Here is an 18558-nt window from a genome sequence, read left to right as displayed (position 1 = left end):
CTAATACTTTCCTTACTTTGTAACCCTAAGCAAAGTTATTGAACAATGCAACAAGCTAGTCAGGAATAAAAATGAAAAAAAATGTCCTTTACGTGTTTCTTTTTTCCCTCAGAGAGAGAAGGAGGGGGGAGAATGGGAGAGATTGCTACATGTTCTTGTGCATAGAAACTAGCGTTATATGCACTGAAAACCATTTCAACATGAGATATTTAAGTCACAAATAAGGATGAATCAAGGTAAATGAAACTTGATCTGTCAGTAAAACTCAGGTGAAAATACTTTTTTTCAGGAGGAATGGGAAGGGTTTTTATCTGCAGGTACACAGAGAGCAATTCTTGCGCAAAGGTCTGTGTATGGAGCTGACCACGTCTATAGGCTTCCACAGCCCCAAACACAGTATTTTACTAGGAAATCCCTATTTTGGCATTATTTTCACTTTAAAGAGGAATCTTACTTGCTTCAGAGTAACATGCATTCTCTGTCCCACAACAAAGTCACAGTGGAATAAGAGCACCACACAAGTCAAACACTAAAAAATCCCTCACCAGCTCAAACAATAAGTCTTTCTCACAGCTGGCATGCGTAAGAATTACTGGCACTCTTAGTCTGACTAGGTAACAGAAATCTGAGCTAAAAGCCCAAACTCTCACCAGCCATGTCTGTCACCCAGTAAGATCAAAGTGGTCCTGCAAGTACTCTACTTGCACATAAGACTCTTTGCAAAGAAAACCAGATAGCTTTACTACACCTAGGAGAGGAAAATGCTTCTCTTAAGATTATACTGTCCTCCTGTCATCCTATTTAATATTATGCCTGCCTGCACTGATTATCTATTCAAAAGCTCCTTATATTTTCAGGCATTAAACTTTATTCCACTGATTTCCAAAAATACAGTTTTTCCCTTTAAGTCCTGCTGCATGCATTTGAAAAATCTTACCAAAACAGAAATCAGTTGTAAGTTAGCACACATTTTATGTGGAAGATAAACAGAAAAGTTATGGAATAGTAAGTATCAGTGGAAGCATAAGAACGTTCTATAGTAGCTTCATATGTAACCTGGCCAACTGAAGATCAAAATGGTTACCTCCCATTTCATCTCAAATAGAGATACCATCCCCTTTAAAAGGGAACGGCCATTAAGTAGCATGGGAATAGGGTCAATCTTACTTTTTTGACATTTTTGTTGGGTTTCTGGTGTGTGTTCTTTTTTTCACATTAAAAGGTGACTTCATTATATTTTAATTTACCGCTGCATTCTGAGTAAACTCATTTGTTCAGTAAGAGATGTGTACTTTCAAGAAGGAGTATAAGGCAAGAAAAAAAAAAAAAAGCGAGGGGAAATAGAAACGTTGGGGTGCAGTTGGGCCTTGGGATGCGTGACCTATGCCTCCTGCCAGGAATAAACGTCCAAGGAGAGGAAAGGGTGGTAGTTTTCTCATCAAGGTGCTGTAAAATGGATGTTTACAAGTTTGAAACACTTGTTTCTCATTGACACAAAGCAGTTCTCTTGATCCAAGGGGGCCCGCAGTGCTCCTGGTACCCACTGCAGGCTGTACCACCCCACGGGCTCTGTTCAAACATGAACAGCAGCTGGAGGAACACTCACGGATTCCCAAGAGCTTAGTGAGAACTTTGAAACATGACAGAAAGTGATGCTCTTTAATGGAAAAAAACACTCTCTGAAACAACGTGAATAAACGGGCAGCCTGCTCCCTGCACCTGCGGCATGCAGCGCACCTGAGGATCGCCGGTCCAGCGGCAGGCTTCCAGTCAGCGAGGCGCTGCCCGGGCTCCTCTGACCAGAGAGCTTCCCTCACGCCTCCCGCTCCCCAGCCCACCTCCCGGCTGGATAACCCCCCCCCCAAAAAATCTCCTTTCCCCCCCTCCTGCTCCTAGGAGGCGCCCTGCCGCAGTCTCACCTCAAGGCGTCAGCCGAGCGCCCGGCACCCCGAGGCTCCTCAGCCGCCCCCCCGCGCCCCTCCACTGTCGCCCCTCCGCTCTCCCCCCTCAGCTCTCCTCAGGCGTCCCGCACGCGGGGCTCCCGCCCCCCCCCATCACCCGCCTAATGGCCGGGCACGCGCACAGCCTCCCTCCCCAGCAGCCGCTGCTCGCGCCTCACCTGACTCGGGCGCTGCCCGGCGCCTGCGCCGCCACCTCCCCACCTCTCCCCTTTGCCTTCCTCCCTCCCTCGTGCGCGTCCCCGCGGCGGGTAGTGCTCGTGCCCGTGCCCGTGCGGCGGGCGGGAGCGCGGAGCCATCCGGGTCTCGCTCGCTCGGTGCTCGGAGGAGGTGGCGGACGCGGCGCTCCTGTCCCCGGGCGAGCAGGGGTGTGTGTGTGGGGGGAGGAGGCCGACATGCACCTCCACCAGGTGCTCACCGGCGCTGTCAACCCCGGGGACAACTGCTACTCGGTGGGCAGCGTCGAGGACGTCCCCTTCACGGTAACGGCGGAGGGGGGGGATCGCTGAGAGGGGGGAGAAAGCGGAGGGGTTGTGGGGGTACAGGCGGCCGCGGGGGCGCTGCCGGGGAGCACCGGAGCTCTCCCGGCCCCGCAGCCCCCCGGCGGGCAGGGCCGGCCCCGCCGTGGCCGTCGGGAGGGGCCGGGCGGGCTGCGGTGCCCCCGCGGCGCTCCGAGGGCCGGGGGCCCTGTGCCCTGGGCTGGGGGAAAGCCCCGAGCTGGGTGGCCTCAGCCTGGGGGGGTCGCTTCCTTGCCTCTTTTTTTTTTTTTTTTGTTTTGTTTTTGTGTTTTCCTCTTTTTCTGAACACGAATGGTGTCTTTCTGCAGGGAGAAAATACTCTGTTGCACCAGGCATCTGAAGAGGCCTATCCGCTATCCATGGGCGGTTGGCTTCAGTTACTGTGGTTAAAAAAATACAGATTTCTTTGGCAGATGCTCCTGTAAAAGTAGATGAAAAGAGACACCTTCGGTAAATTTCAGGGGTCTGTGAATTTATGTAATAAATCTGCTTATCATCCACGGGCTATTTCTTGTCAATTCCCGTGTCGATTTTGACTTCCTTAGTTTCTGATGTGCCTGTCTGATTTTAACGAGTGATCACCTTCTGCAGCGCTTAGCACACTAAAATCTGTTCAGTATGTTATTATTTGTGAATAAATTGTCTTATTAGACTTCGTGTTAACATCTACAAGATATTAGCCAAGACACAAACAAATTCCAAATTAAATGATATAGGGCATCATTTTTGGTCTAAGACAACCACCATCAGACTTGTCAAACATTTAAAGGTTACTTTAGATTATCACACGTCTAATTTCAGTAATGAATGCTTGAAATTCATAAGAAGTAAAAGGTGCCATCTTTTTCTTTCTTTCCTTGTTCTGCTGCTATGCAGCCATACTGACGTTAAAGGAACCTCTTACTTCTGATATTTATATAAGTAACACACTCGCGTTCGCATTCTAATGTGTTGCTTTTCCTGTAACAATTTGAAAAGTCAGTAAACTGCTACTGTAAAAGACAACTTTTTGCTATTTCTCATAACAGTTTTGATAACATCAAAAATTAATATTGACATATATTATAATTTAAGTAAGACTTTTCCAAGACTTCAGTCACTGTTTTCTCTGTCTGCTGTGTCCATTTTTTTTTATAACATATTTAAGAAGTAGCTAACGGGATGGGGATGACTTAATAAATGTATTTCCTGGAATTCTACAGCTGTAGCTTTCCTCTTCCCTTTTTCTCTTTTCTCTGTATTTGTGGTAGGCTTTTAACTTCCAGGTTAGTGTAGCCAGAGCTCAGATGATATGTTCTGCGTAAAAACTATACTGTTTTAAAGCTTTGCTGAATGGCATCTAGTTATTCTGAGAATGACAAAGGGAAAAGAAATGTTTGCCATTCTTTTTTTTTTTTTTTATGTGCTAAAATGCTAGTATTAGTGACTCCAGGGAGTGAAACAAGTCCAAAGAAATAAGAGCTAGGATCTGACAGGTTTTTTTTGTTTGTTTGTTTGTTTTATTACTAAATGACAGAAGTTCTGTTTTTGTCGCTTCTGGTGATGCTTCAGTGCACTATTTGACTTGCTGTTGAGCTGGGCTTCCCATTCTCATTTCAGCAAATATTGTTAACCGTGTGTCCACAAAGGAATTCACAAAAGTTAGACAATCAGAAGATATTTATATAAATGGGCCTTACAAAGTACACACCCTGGCTAAAGAGAAAAAGCACACAATATTTGAACCTTGTAGTCTAATTGGCAACTAATGTATTTTTAAAGCTTGTAAACTATCTACATTTTTCAAGCCATGTTTGATTTTACGTAGCTTTTGTCATTAAGCAGCCTTTTTTAGCTGACCCAACTTCAGTCACTGACCCTAACTCTGGATGCTGTGTATGTTACCAGTCTGACTTCCCGTGACCTGGAATAAGGTGGTTTCTTACAAAGAAGATGAGCTGTGCTTAATCTGTTTGTATGACTTCTGCCCTTTGTCCAAACCCAAGGCTGGTTTTTTTCAGAAACTTTGAACAGAAGATAGCTGTTTCTAAGGTCAGTCTAGGTACCTATACATAAGCACTTTTCTGATGGAGTTGAAAAGTTTTTAATTTAGTTTTTTAGTTTTTGAAAAAGCTTCTTGGCATCTTCCATGCCAGCACTGACACTTGGCCTTGAACTGTGTGTAATCACAGAATGGCTGAGGTTGGAAGGGACCTCCAGAGATTATCGAGTTTAACACCACACTCAAGCAGCATCACCATGTTACACAGGATCGCATCCAGGTGAATTTTGAAAGAAGGAGACTCCACAGCCTCTTTGGACAGCCTGTTCCAATGAATTTCAGAAACAGTTGCAGGTGGGGTTTCTCACACATATGTAAACTTTGGCAATGAAAAAAGCAAAATGTTCTTCCACAATAACTGAGAATAGGTTTTCTGCTCTGCTGTGCATTTCTCCTCTACTTCATCCTTCCTGAAAAAGTTTCATTTGCAAACCCCACTGTTATTTATTACATATAATCTGTATGTTCTCCACTGTGTCATGTTTATGTGAATGAAGACTCTTAACATCTGAATCCTTACTATATTTTTTTCTGTGAAACTCTGTGTGTAAACATTGTAAAGCATTTAATCACAAATCTGTCTCAATGTCAGTTTAGGAAAGCCTACTCTACAGGCACATGCTAGCGGTGGGCTTTTTGGACTTATTTTGCCAGTTTGCATTGACCATTTGTAATTCTACTGGTATTTGGGAGAGAGAAGGGGGATTGTAAATGTTCTGTCTGTTGATAGCTGTTAGAAAATGTTTCAGAATCCAGGTGTCTTCATTGCTAATAGGAAGGAATAGGAATTTCTTAGTCTTACCTGTTTACTATCTATAGCCGCAACTTTAAAAAAAGTGTTGTTATACAGGAGGAATACCTGAACTTTTAGATTATCTCACAATGCCAATACAGGCTTTAATTTAGGTTTTAATAAAGGTGAACTTTTTTTTTTTTTTAATACCACTGTTGGCTGATTCTGATTTTATTTCTTTGACATCATTTGCCATCTTGAAATGCCTCTGTACCCGTAATAGTAAACATTAGAGCTTGAGAACTTCTGGTCTATTTCACTCACATCAAATTTGTAGAGATTTGCAGGCTATAGAAGAAGAGAATCATTTTATATACAAAGATAAATATAAAATAAATATTACATATTTATAAAACATCGTTACAGTCAGAGAACCAAATAGGAAAACACAGATGTGAAGGATGAAGATGCACCTGCCTCTTTCTTAGTATCTGAAAATCGAGGATATAGCATGAACTGTTACAGTAGGATACACAATGTCCTGCTTTTTCAGAGGCAAAGCCTGGTGCTCCTGCATTCAATTAGAGCTTTGTCATTGTTCACATTGTTCACAGTGGTCCCAGATCTTGACAGTTAGAGCAGACATTGGCAAACTATAGCTTATTAGTTGCTTGTGAATCTTGCAAGTCATCCTTGCATTCTGGCAGTTTTGCAACTCCATTTAATTTTCTCTTTAAAGTTATCAGTGACATTAGAAATGGAGGTTGGCAAGAATTCCATGTGGGTGGTTTTACTGCGCTTGTTTTATTCAATGACTGCTTAGAACTCCGTTTGTCTGAGGCCTCTGCACTGCTCTCACACATTACAGTATCTTAGCATCTTATTCTCTACCTTTACTTTTTATATGGCTTACCAGTTTTCCATTCCATTTATCAGGCTGTGCAGATCATCACTCTGTTGCCACAAATATGGGAGCCACTCTTCTTCTGGCAGGAGAGGTCTGTGCTGCCATGAATGATCTCCCTGAAGATGTTGTCAGCTGAATCCTTTAGAAAGAACTACTGATGTTAAATATTATGGCACTTCCCTATTCTTTGTCAGTGTAGGGTACTTCTACTGTGTTACCAGCTCAAGAAATGAAAGGACAAATTAAAAAGAACTTGAAATACATTCTGTTCTAGTGTAAATGTGCTAATATATTGAGTATATTAGAAAAGCTTCATAAAAGTAATCAAATGGGAAACTTGTATTTAGACATATATGGTGGTATGTGGAAATACCTTTCAGTACTGGAAAGTATATTAACCCCTGCTGTTTTGAAAGACTTGGAGACTATATATGTGAGAAAGTGAATGGTTATTTTAAAATGAGGGTGTGCCTTTTCTCAAAAGTGGCAATATGATGTATTTCTTAAATAAACTTAAATTTTAAAGTAAATATACCTTTACATAGTTTCAAGAAACAAGAGCCATTCTCAGAATAAATATCTACACTAAGAAAATGACCCCAAAACCAAGAGACAGCACTTACTCAAAGACCCTGGAGCTGCTGATACCTGTTGGGAATGTGTTCCAACTGAGGCCTCTAAAGAACTAAATCCCCTCTGTTGGCACAGGACATCAGGTGTGCTGTCAGCTGCTGGTGCAGTGCCAGGCACAGGCAAAGAGAAGGAAAGATAAGAGTGACAGTGGTAAGATTTCACTTAGAGATCTCTGCATTTTGATGATTCTTTAAAGAAAAAAAATAAAACTTCTACTGTAAAACACCCTTTTATTTAAAGTTAACCTTTAAATAGTTAATTTGAAGTTAACCTTTTCAGTTAACTTCATAAAAACATGCTAAATAGCATAATTAGCCAGAAAAATGTTCATTTGCTGCTATAATAAGAAGGGGTACATAGGGGACAGAGGAGGAGAAACTAAAACATTGGAAGAAGCGAGATATTGAGTTCTCTTACTTAACAAAGTAAACAACCGAACACGGCTATTAAGTCTTTTCTGGTTCATGCATTATCAAACTAGACACACATATGCATGCATGTTTAAGAAAATTAAGCACCCTTCCCCATATCAATTCTGAGGCACATGTCCCTAACTCCTCCTAACAGGACTGAAACTAGTGATAAATCATGTTTAATTGAAATTGAAATTTGCAAGTCAAGTTATCAATACCGACAGTGAAACAAGGGATTATCTGAGAAGTTTAAGACCTTATTTTAAGTGGATCAGTGCCTTTTTTTAACTGTATTGAGCAACATTTTAAATCACATCTTTTTAGCAGGTTTGTATCAGTAGTTATGAGGCAGACTGTTGAAATAAAAACTGAATTTGAATCTTTCGATTCTTTGCTGTTTTAATTGCTCGCCCTTTGAGAAAAGTAGTAGGAGATTCAACTGCTTGTGAATATTGAACTCTGAATAAATTATTGGAACTGCAGGAGTTGGTTCTATTTTCTTGTCTACCTGTGGGCATTTGTATCCTGGTCTCCATCTCCCTTCCTACCTGTGAATGTTTGCTGGACTGACCAGCATTTCACACCACCAGTGGAGTTGGTTTTGCAGTAAAATTCAATATAAAAAGTTGGAGAACGGTAAGGCAAAAAGATTTTCTGTTCAGTGCTGAAACTTATTTCAGTATCTCAAGTCTTTTTGTCTCCCACTTTCTGGAAAAAATCGTATTCAATTTTAATAATTATTTGTTACCTCCCAGACAGGGTCAAACAATTACACAGCCTAGTCATGAAGGAGCCAGGATATTCTCTTACACAGATAATGTCCCTCTAACCACCTTTTAGAAGTTTGTTTTTTTTCCTCCACTCTCGTGCTTGCAGTATACTCATACTCCACTATCAGTTCCTCAGAGCTTCCCAGAGTGATTGTAGACTTTGAGGACACATAAAGACAACACTGTGTCACTTTATTTTCATGAGATGGCCTCAGAAGTCTTTCAGACTGTCTACATTTAATACCTAGTTTTCATTTTTATGTACAATTGCATAGCTACTTTGAATATTTCATTGCTGCAGCTACTTGTAAAATTAGTATCTTCATTTCATGTTCAGATAGGCACTTAGCAACTGGGCCACATCATATGGGACCACATCAAAAGCTTGCATGTTGACCAGTGATGATAATGCTCACAAAAATAGGTGTTCGCAAGCAAAATGTATATAACTATTGAACCTAACTTTCTTCAGATTGTAAAATCTGTAAACATGTTCTCAGTTAACGACTGTGCTAGTAGACATCTGGAGCAACAAATTGCAATGCATTAAAAAAAAAAGAGAAACTGGAATAATTGTTTTTCTTTAAAAGTTTCTTTACAAGGACATGCAAGACCCGTTACTTTAAATATTTTGGTAACAAGAAGGTTATTTATAGAAACACAATGATTTTCTGGGCTTCGGGAAACTAATAGCAAAACATTTTGTCACAGTCTTTCTGAAGTCTTGATATTTTTCTTTGTGTATTTTTTGCCAGTTCTCAAGTTGGGAGACATAATATTCTCAGCTGAAATTCCACAACCCTTGCACTTAGAAACAAAGATCCAGAATTCCAGAAGTTTTAACAGTCACGCATTATGATTCTGTAACAGGCCCAACTGTTTGGCAGCTGTATGAGATCTATTTTCACAGTTGTGACTGAAAAAATTATTAAAAGCTAAAGCTTTGTATATGCCAGGCAACACAATGTTTGGGGAAATGTTAGCACAAGAAACAGCTTATAGGTCTGCATATTAGATAAAAGTTGGTAATCTACCTCATGTTAATTTCTTCAGTCTGAATATCTGCTTTTCTGCTTATACTGCAGTTCCCTTTTTGGTTTTAGCAGTGGCTAAACTTTCACTAAATTCAGCATTTTTCTTCAGATTTTCTCATTTGATTCTCCTTTCAGGAGGATCGCTGCTTTATTCAGCTGTTGTAAAATTTCTGCCTTCTGTATTGGAATCAGTGGAAAACTTTAAGGAAACAGACATCTTACTATAATTTCTCACTCTGAAACAGCTTGTTAGTATATTGATGAAAGGAAGGGATTTCTATGCTTGAATGTGAGAGTTCAGTGCAACAGAGCATCTGGAGTGATTAAGGGGTTTACAATACTCTAGTGCATTTGGACAGGTGAAAGGTTGGCAGACATATGTACTTATCCTGCCAAAAAAAAAAATGCTGCAAACTATCATTGTACTATAACCTATTCTTAAACAAATTATTGAGACTGTAGTTTGTAACGTACAATGAAATACAATATACCCAAGACATCTATTATTATAACACATTTTTTTAAAACTCGAAAGTGCAGAAATTGGATTCTTGTGGAAAAACTTCTCTTTGATACTCTTTTTAAAGGGGGGGCATATTTAAGGAATTTTTATGCAAATTCAATAACGAGTGCAGGGGACAAAACTTCAAAAACTTTAGAAAAATACACAATAACAACAACAACAACAACAAAAAGTGAAAGTACGCACAGAGCTTAAGTTCTGTAGTAAGTATTTCGTACTATTTCTTTTTGCCATTGAAGATTTAAGGTCTCCTTTGCTACTTTGTTTTGAAATGGGTTCATATTGCTCATGCCCTTGGAACTTGATAACATAAAAATTGGTTCCATAAAAATGGAAACCAACCCTTGTAAGTTTGTTATGCAGGAAGAGTACAATTGTTCCTGTATTAAATATGTTTTCACTGATATTAAGGAGCAGCAGCGTTATATAGCAGAAATATCTTTAGGCTCTACTTTCGTTTTTAAAAAGAAAGTCTAAATGGTTGTGTAAAGTAGAAATGGGGTAACTGCAGACAAACAGAATTTTTCTTCATTTCCTATGATGCTGAAGAGAAAACAAAATTATAATCATGAAGATTTTTTTTCCCTTGAAAGTAGAATAAACATTTTTAATATAATACTGTCAACATCTGAGAGTTGGCATTATTTTTCAATGGTTGTTACACTCCACTGTCCAATAAATGTAAAAACATACGATTCCAAGGCAAGATGACAGTATTCATTATTTCATTGCACACTTAGTCCATAAACTGATCAAACCTCAGTATGTTCATATCTGTGCATAGAGGGACATACCCTTCCACAGCTTTAAGTTTCTTAAGGTGTTAGCATCATCTGGTAGAATTTCTTTTCCCTCCTGAAAGAACCTTTCCTAATCTGAAAGACTTTGAAGAGTAACCCTTAAAAGTCGCTTTTTGCTTGTTGCTTGTCCTGCTGGTGTTACCAAGATGATGAGGAATAAACTCTCTACATAGTAATAACATAAAGTTCATTATTTGTGTAAATGGAGATTTTCACAGTTTTTTTTTTAAACCATAATAATTCTAATAATGATTTAGTTGTTTGTTAGTGCTTTTGTTGTTTTTTGTTTGTTTGTTTTTAATAAACTTGTATTTCTTTTAAAATTTATTTCTTTTAAAAATTACTTCAGGCATATGGTTCTGGTTGTGACATTGTTATTCTGGCAAATGACTTCGAATGTGTACAAATTATTCCTGGTGCTAAACATGGAAACATCCAAGTCAGTTGTGTGGAGTGCTCCCAACAACAAGGCAGGGTAAGGATTTTAATTGTTTGTTGGTTTTTTTTATAAACTTAAAGAAGGAAAAAATGAATACTCTAAATGAAATATGTTCATAACATAATATGTTAATGCTATTACTGAGTTAATTTCATGACAAATATTTTTACTGATCTGTAACTTTCCGAGGAACGCTTCTTATGTTATTCAGAGGATTGTTTTAGTATAATAATAATTTATTTTTGTAAGTTTTGGGTTGGGGTGTGGGCAGAAAGCAGGAAGCATCTTTTAAAAATGGATTTTATACATTTCCAGGATGTACAATGACAAGCCTCGCAAAATGTAGGAATATGTATTAGTTACTGTATAGCAATGATGTTAAAATTCTTGCTTTGTGAATGCCATTGTTGTATGCTTGCATATACCTGATGACAACAAGAATAAGTCATTCATGCATACATACACACATTTGTGTGTGTGTATTCGTGCTTCCTGCAAAGTAATGAATTAGAAGTTCTTTATTTTTCAGAAAAGCCTAGGCATGTATAATGTGTTTCAAAGTGCTACAGCGTGAGCTTTCACAACTGTGTGGCCCTTGACTAGCTGCTCGGCTTTACTTTTAATCCCCAAACAATGCATGGCTTTATTTTTAATCCCCAAACAATGCTAAACAGACAGTCTAGATTGCAGAGAACAAGAAAACAACTTTCTATGAGGTATTGCAGAGCACTGAGCAAATTTTGCTATCAGTTGTCCCTGCCTACCACTGTTAGCTTGTAAACAAATTGGTTTTAGTATTGAGAAAGCCCCAGTTAGAATTCAGGCAAGTTTAGCTGGCAAGGCCCCTACAGTACAGCCAAGCAGTCCCGGTGGGACTGGAAGAGAGTATTCCATCTGCACGGGGGACCCCTGCAAGATCACCATGAACCCCGGGTGCTTCTGCATACAAGACTGAACTCATGGTCAGTTTTTGGGGGGGGAGTGTGTTGTTGCAACCTTTTTTTTTCCTTCCCCCATATGAAGAGGAAGTAAGATTTCATAAGAACTGTAGTGAAACTTTTGTATCATTTCTGTATTGAAGACACCAAATCCTAAATGAGAGAAACTTAAACAGTTGTTCTTTTAAAAATCTTTTATGCAAGAAGACACAATTTACAAGATAGTCGAAAGTACTTATAAGCATTTGAATATTAGGAGCACAACCAGATTAAATTCCTAATAAAGATCATTGTGTAAATGGAGGTTTCTGTGAAAGAACTAGATGAAAGCAATTAGGGGGTGGTACAAGTACTTCATTTTTTCCATTTACTGTTTGTCTCACCTGACAATATATTTAGCTATTCAAATAGAATCAAATTTCCTCCCATTTTTTAGTAATTACTATTTAGAGGTACAAAATGGAACATGGGATCACACTGAGACCCAGACACTAATAATTCATTCATTAGTTAGTTGTAGAGAGAACAAGAGCAGAAGTAGTGAAAGTATCAGCTTTCTCTTATGCATCAATGGTAGTTGCCTTAGAAGTATGTATTAGATCTGATGGACAATGTGCATCCCACTGAACAAGATGTATTCTCTGCTGAAGTTAAGATCTTAAAGATGGGCTCATTCAAAGGTATGCATTTCTCAGCTTCCTTTAGAAGGTATTTGTATAACACAATGAATTACATATATATTAATTTCACTTTTCTTGTTTGATTGCACATAGAATTTGTACTGGAAATTCGTTAGCTATTTTGAAATACTAAAGAGCAGCTAGACTTATCTCATAACCTTACTCTTCAATTTTTTCCAGATTGCAGCATCATATGGAAATGCTGTTTGCATTTTTGAACCACTTGGTATAAATAACCATAAAAGAAATTGTGTAAGTATGTATTTCATGACTGTAATTCAGTTTAGGTTCTCAGAAAAAAGTATGTCTGCCAGTTATTATTGAATTGGCACAAAAAAGACTAGTCAATAAACATTTTCCACCATCCATAATAAAATTGGATGGTCAGGATCATCCACTGTATAAAGCGAACTGGGCATTGCACTTTTCCCAAGTTCCCAACATCTCATGCTAGAGTGACATGGTGGTGAGCTGGTATTTCTTTAAATTGGTGTATCAGACCTGGAGTACAGAAATATGACTTGTTTGTGTATATGTGTTTCCAAGCTAGTGTTAACAACATGGTCATGACTGAATGCTCAAGTCTTAAATGTGCTCTCAAGTGTGTTTCACAACCTTTCTTCCATCTATAGTGCCATTCCTTATATTGTTGTAAATGTATGCCTGGTTTACAGTAATCTACAGATACATTTGTATATGTGACAGGTCCAGGTCAGGTTCACACAGCAGTCTGTGATGCACATAATTTTTATAAAACAACTGAAGAAATTATTAAAACTAGATTCCACAATCTGTCGCTGGGTCCTGAATTTGTATGTAACAGGCTAAATAGTAATTTTCTAGAGAAAGAAATAAATACAAATGCCTTTGTATTTTGCTGTTGATGTGAAAATTAATTCTTTAATTTTTTTAAACTACAGCAGCTAAAGTGTCAGTGGCTTAAAACGGGGCAATTTTTCCTCAGTTCTATGACTTACAACCTAGCATGGGATCCTCAAGGTAATGTGGAACTTCTGATGCATTTGTTCAACATTTGTAGTTAGAGAACTTGAACACAAATTATTTTTATTGAAATGAAATGGGAGCGTGAATACAGACATTTTAGATGGTCCATTCTCAGGCAACCTTACGTAAAATGCGGTGCTGCAATTAGCATTTGTGAAGATGCTATACCAAGTATTTGAGTGTTTTGTGCAAGATCTTAGTTTGGGAATCATGGTGTTAAGTTGCTAACTGGCTTAAATCACCACTAATAATCATTTAAATAGGATTTTAGCACAATTAAAGTCAGCAGTGTACCAAGAGAGAGAAATTGATAAAATGCCTAACAGTATGTAGTATTTGAGATGTTAACGACTGTTTAGCATCTTCAACAGTCATTGTAAAATATGATCTATCAATTTAAGTCATTTAAAAACATCAAAACAAACTGATATTCTTTCTTAAAAAACATTATAAATTTAAAACGTTTTGATAAAAACAGCTGTATAATATGATTGAATACTCTATCATATTTAAAATGACTTCGTAAAGTTGAGTTTTCAACTTGGTTTTAATAATCCTCATCAAAATGTGATGACAGGTGTAAGAATTCAATATGAATGCATCATCTTGGTTTCCCAGCTTTGATGTTGTTCACTTTCAGGTAACAGGCTACTGACAGCAACTGACTATTTGCAATTGTGGGCCCCACCATCTAGTGACATTCTAGAAGAAGATGAAGATGATCCTGACAATCAGATGAAAGATGATAAAGTTCTCCCCGTTCTAAATGATTGGAAGTGTGTCTGGCGGTGCAAGTGAGTGAGATAACTCATTTTAAGACAGAATGCAATGCCAACTCATATCATCTCTATCTTTCTCTAGAAAACCATATTGTGAAATTTGCTTTTAAATAGGTTTAAAATACCATAAAATTCAAACAATGTAAGTTACTCAAAGTAAAAATATTTTTCATGTGACTAAGTCATCAGATAACCTTGTCAAAGGCTTAACTGTATCACTGGCAATATGTATAAATTGTCCCTCTCTTCTCAGCTTTGAAAGTAGTGCTGAGATACTGGATGAGACCAAACAGAGGAGCAATAGCAGGCAGACTTGCTATGCTGTTCAAGATGAGAGCTGTTTTCTGAAACTTAGGAAGAGTCTTGAAACACTCTTTCTTCCCAGTTATATTTGAGATCCATGTTACGGAAGTGTTTCGTGATCAGCCATTTCTATAGATATACAGACTTGGAAAGCAGCTACCCATACACCTAAGTTTTGTCTGACTTTTGAAAACATTTTAGATTTTATGCCTATAAAGCACTGTGTAGGCTGCTTGCCTCTTTCAGCTGACCCATACATTTTAGTCACTGTGAAATAGCATCGCAAATTATCTAAAAGATCTTCACTTTCCTTTATTCCTAAGTCTTGGTTTCACTGGGAATAGAAAAGCAAGTAGAACAATATTCACTTCTGTGATCTCATTAGATCTAGCCAGGGCTTGCCATACTTAATTAATTTTAATGTACTGGTGTTCTGTAGAGAAAGCTGTGTGAGAATAGTAAATACCTTGTTTCATTGAAGCAAATACTCTTATGCTTCTGCCATTTCTAAAGTATGTTTAAAGTGACAGCTATAAATTTGAATATATTTCATATAGATAATGCACAGTAATACTGAATCAACTGAATATACGTGGAATAAAAACATGGAATAAAAGACTTCACTTACAGTTTAAAACTTTACTCTTGTGTCTTTAGGACTGCAGTATCGGTACATTTGATGGCATGGTCTCCTGATGGTGAATACTTTGCAACAGCTGGGAAGGTAAGAACAACAACAACAAAATAAATAAGTGCTTGAGATGTATGCATTTCTTTGTCAAAAGTAAATAAGTGATTTAGAATGGTCCTATACCATATAAACACATTATAGTCTGAGCTAAGTTAAATTATCATCTCCTATATAATACATAATTTTCACATAATTCCTTGAACTTCAGCAACAAGAATTTGGATTTAGCTATGTACTGTTACTGACTATTTCAGAATTGACCTGGAAATAAATTGACAGTCATACAGACGTATAATTGGATCATTATGATATGAAACATAAACATTTAAACTGGTGTAATATCAGTGGATAAATTAGAAGGGATTTTTCTATTTACAGTGAAGTCTGGGTTCAGTTATCAGTTCCTAACTTCTATTTCAATTTTTCATATTTTTTGTCAAATTGCTAGTCAAGCTAAGTTTTCAATTAATAATTCTCTTTAATTTTACTCTCTCATTTGAGTGATTTCCTTTGGTTTTTGAGTTGGGATAGTTAAGCATTTATTGCTTGTGCTTAATGTTGGTCAAATGATGAGATGAATTTTAGTAAGCTTTATTTTCTTACACTTACTAAAGAGGACAACTGAATCATGAGCTCTGTTGTTTTATGACTATAAACATAGTAACACCACCTTTAAAATACTACATTTGGAATCACTGTGATTATAAAATTATCAAAACATTTGCTTTGTTTCATATTTCTGCTTCCCATGAATATACATATATTCATATGTGTATATATGTATATATATATACACATATATACATGTATATATGTATATTCCCATATATATATATAAGAATTTGACTAAGTGTGTGAGGCAGTTGGTTCCAGTAGTTATTTCCTATTTGTAGGACAGCTCTATCTTAATTCCTATATAAGCTTTAATCATAATTCTTAACAGGGCTGTCTGTCAAACTTTTCTTGCAGAATCTGTGGTTAGATACTGTATTTTTAGGTGCTTGTCAGGAAATAACAAATAAAAGATCTCTCAGAGATAATTAATTCATTTATTTACTTTATTCTGTATCTGCACTCCAGCAGCCAGTCCTGAAATCCAGGGATGTGGCGTGCAGCTGTATACAATGTATTTTGGGCGTACTAGTAATGTTGCCCTTAGCCCACATCAGTGTAGATGTATTCCTGTCTCATTTATCAGTATTTGTTGTATTGCTGTATCAACATTTCACTTTTCTTTCAGTTAATTACATCAGTGGTGCCCAACAATTCAAACCAGAAAGGTAGCATAGATTGTGCTAGTGGAGAGGAAGGTTGTATCATACAGTTACTGCTCAACTATGTGCCTATGCTCAGTAGATATAGTGCTTTCTGTGAAAGTCAGGTTTCCTGTGCATGGGAACCATCAATGACTTACAGAACAAATTTTCCTAAGGGAGAAACTGATTGGTAATGAGTTTAATACTGTCCTGTGAGTGGCAGCCCGTTTCTGGGTTCTGTCTTTACAGAGGAAAGGATGTGGGATTTAAGCATGCATATGTGGTATGCAGAAAATGCATAGACAACCAAGAGGAAAGTAGGGAGCCAAACAGACTGCAAGAAAAATTACTTCTGGGACTGATGTGTTGCCAGCAGAGTATTTCTTTGGTACTCCAACTCATTCCAGGATGACCATCAATGAAATACATGGTCTCAGGAATGAGTTGTCTGGGAAACTGTAAATAGTTCTGTGCAATAGATTGAGTATTTATTAAAGATACTGGAACAGCAGTTTCCTTATCATTTAGCATTTTATTTTTGTTACATTTTCACTTCTAGCTATCTAATCCCATGTTATTTTGCTGCTTTACCTAGGATGACTGCCTCTTAAAGGTTTGGTATCCTATGAATGGTTGGAAGTCATCTCTTCTGCCCCAACAGAATGAAGAAAAGAAATGCTCAGGGGTTGTCCACTTCTCATTTGTCTATTTAGCTCATCCTCGAGCAGTGACGGGATTTTCATGGCGTAACATTAGCAAGTACATGCCCAGGTTTGAAAGAATTTATTTAAAAATAAACAAATAAACAAACAAACAAATAAATAAATATTTGACCTTTTTTTTTAACACACTGCTTAAAATTTGGCTACAAGAACATGGCTCAATTTCTCTGCTTATACTTTCAAGAAATAAAACGTATGAGTATCTTCACATATGCTTCTGGATTACCTAGTACAACAGTGATAGTCACTTTAATAGGAGAGACTTATTTTAAAATATGGTCTTAACTTTAGTGCCTTCTCAGGTTATGCCAGAAAGCATAAGGCTTTGTCTTTATCAAATAGTATTGTGGCATTGGAAATAGAATATTTGCTTAAACAATTAGCACTTAGAAGCTTTGTTGTATATACTGTTTTTTAATTAGCTGATTTCACTTTTCAGGATTGAGTAAAATTGTATGTATTCTTCACATAATCCGGCAAACCAGATAATTTAGGGAGTTTCATGTCCACAGTTTTATGGTAACTGTTGGATTTAGCAAATAATAACCATTCTATGTTCACATGCATTTTTGCTAATAATTTATGAGTTTATCTATCAGCATACTAAAAATCACTACTCATATAAAACGTTTAGTTAGCACAGAAATTTGGATGAAATAATTATAACTGCTAAATACCTGTATATTCCACTGATTTTTGCTGTGTCCATATTTTAACTGTATTGGATAATTCCTTGATATGTCTATCTTTAGGGGTTTAGTCTGTAATGTGTTACTCACGTCATGTCTTGATGGCATCTGTCGGCTGTGGGCAGAGACGCTGTTACCAGAAGATACTCTTCTGGGTGAGCAGATCTGTGAAACTAGCACTTCCAGCATTAGCAGCACCATTTCTCAATCTGGAAAGCAAAAAGACAAAATACAGCATGCACTAGAGGTACAATACTTGTCAATTTTTTATTTCAGGATTGTTAAAACTTGTAAACATTTACTAGAAAAATTAAAGTATGTAGAATTCTAATATCTATATATTACATATTAGAACTATGTCTAATATGTAGTTCTTATAAGCATAACAGAATAGTCTGAATTATTTTATGTGAGTTAAGTTTATTATTAATCACTGAAGAAGTCAGAGACATCTAATTTTGCACCCAGGCTCCACGTTTTTAAAATGACTACTTTTTCTGTAGCTAATTATTAGCATTGGGAAGAGACTAAATTTTCCATAGCTAACTGATAGTGTTGGGAAGAGATGGTGTTTAATATGGAATATTAAGATGGTTTCATTCTGAATGGGTCTGAAAGTCTGTAGTTATAACAGTAAAAGCAGTAAATAAACTCTTGTAGTACTTTAGTTATCTGATTTGATAATTACATTTCCAAAAGGTGATATTATAGGGCTATGAGTTTCAG

The 18558-nt window shown here is 37.4% G+C and overlaps 1 protein-coding gene and 2 long non-coding RNA genes across 8 annotated transcripts in view; 1 reads left to right on the top strand and 2 right to left on the bottom strand.

Annotated features, from left to right (window-relative positions):
* LOC106033651 (uncharacterized) overlaps positions 1–2064 on the bottom strand; it is a 393452-nt gene extending 391388 nt beyond the window's left edge. The window contains exon 1 of the long non-coding RNA XR_007161881.2: positions 1920–2064. This is a non-coding gene — a long non-coding RNA (uncharacterized lncRNA). The remainder of the gene's footprint in view (positions 1–1919) is intronic.
* A 55-nt stretch (positions 2065–2119) lies between these two features.
* Positions 2120–18558, top strand: part of DMXL2 (Dmx like 2) — a 55321-nt gene continuing 38882 nt past the window's right edge. For 4 of the 5 annotated variants that reach the window (XM_048060117.2, XM_048060119.2, XM_048060116.2 and 1 more), the window contains exons 1-8: positions 2120–2440; positions 10680–10805; positions 12568–12639; positions 13308–13386; positions 14033–14186; positions 15132–15198; positions 17017–17192; positions 17896–18079. In XM_048060117.2, coding sequence (XP_047916074.2) covers positions 2354–2440; positions 10680–10805; positions 12568–12639; positions 13308–13386; positions 14033–14186; positions 15132–15198; positions 17017–17192; positions 17896–18079 — 945 coding nt within the window. In that variant the 5' untranslated portion in view covers positions 2120–2353. The remainder of the gene's footprint in view (positions 2441–10679; positions 10806–12567; positions 12640–13307; positions 13387–14032; positions 14187–15131; positions 15199–17016; positions 17193–17895; positions 18080–18558) is intronic. The other variant, XM_048060115.2, reaches the window with a different exon arrangement.
* LOC106033654 (uncharacterized) lies at positions 5557–18124 on the bottom strand. Of its 2 annotated transcripts, XR_007161883.2 has the most exons (4): positions 17923–18124; positions 15103–15190; positions 6781–6885; positions 5557–6296 (listed from the first exon to the last, which is right to left on the bottom strand). It is a non-coding gene; the product is annotated as an uncharacterized lncRNA (long non-coding RNA). The 2 variants fall into 2 exon arrangements; XR_010834244.1 differs by lacking the exon at positions 5557–6296 and having other exon boundaries at positions 6624–6885.

The sequence above is a fragment of the Anser cygnoides genome, chromosome 11 (genome assembly GCF_040182565.1).
Source record: "Anser cygnoides isolate HZ-2024a breed goose chromosome 11, Taihu_goose_T2T_genome, whole genome shotgun sequence".
Taxonomy (NCBI): domain Eukaryota; kingdom Metazoa; phylum Chordata; class Aves; order Anseriformes; family Anatidae; genus Anser; species Anser cygnoides.
Note: the sequence above shows the minus strand (reverse complement) of the source record. Positions and strands in the feature narration are given on the sequence as shown.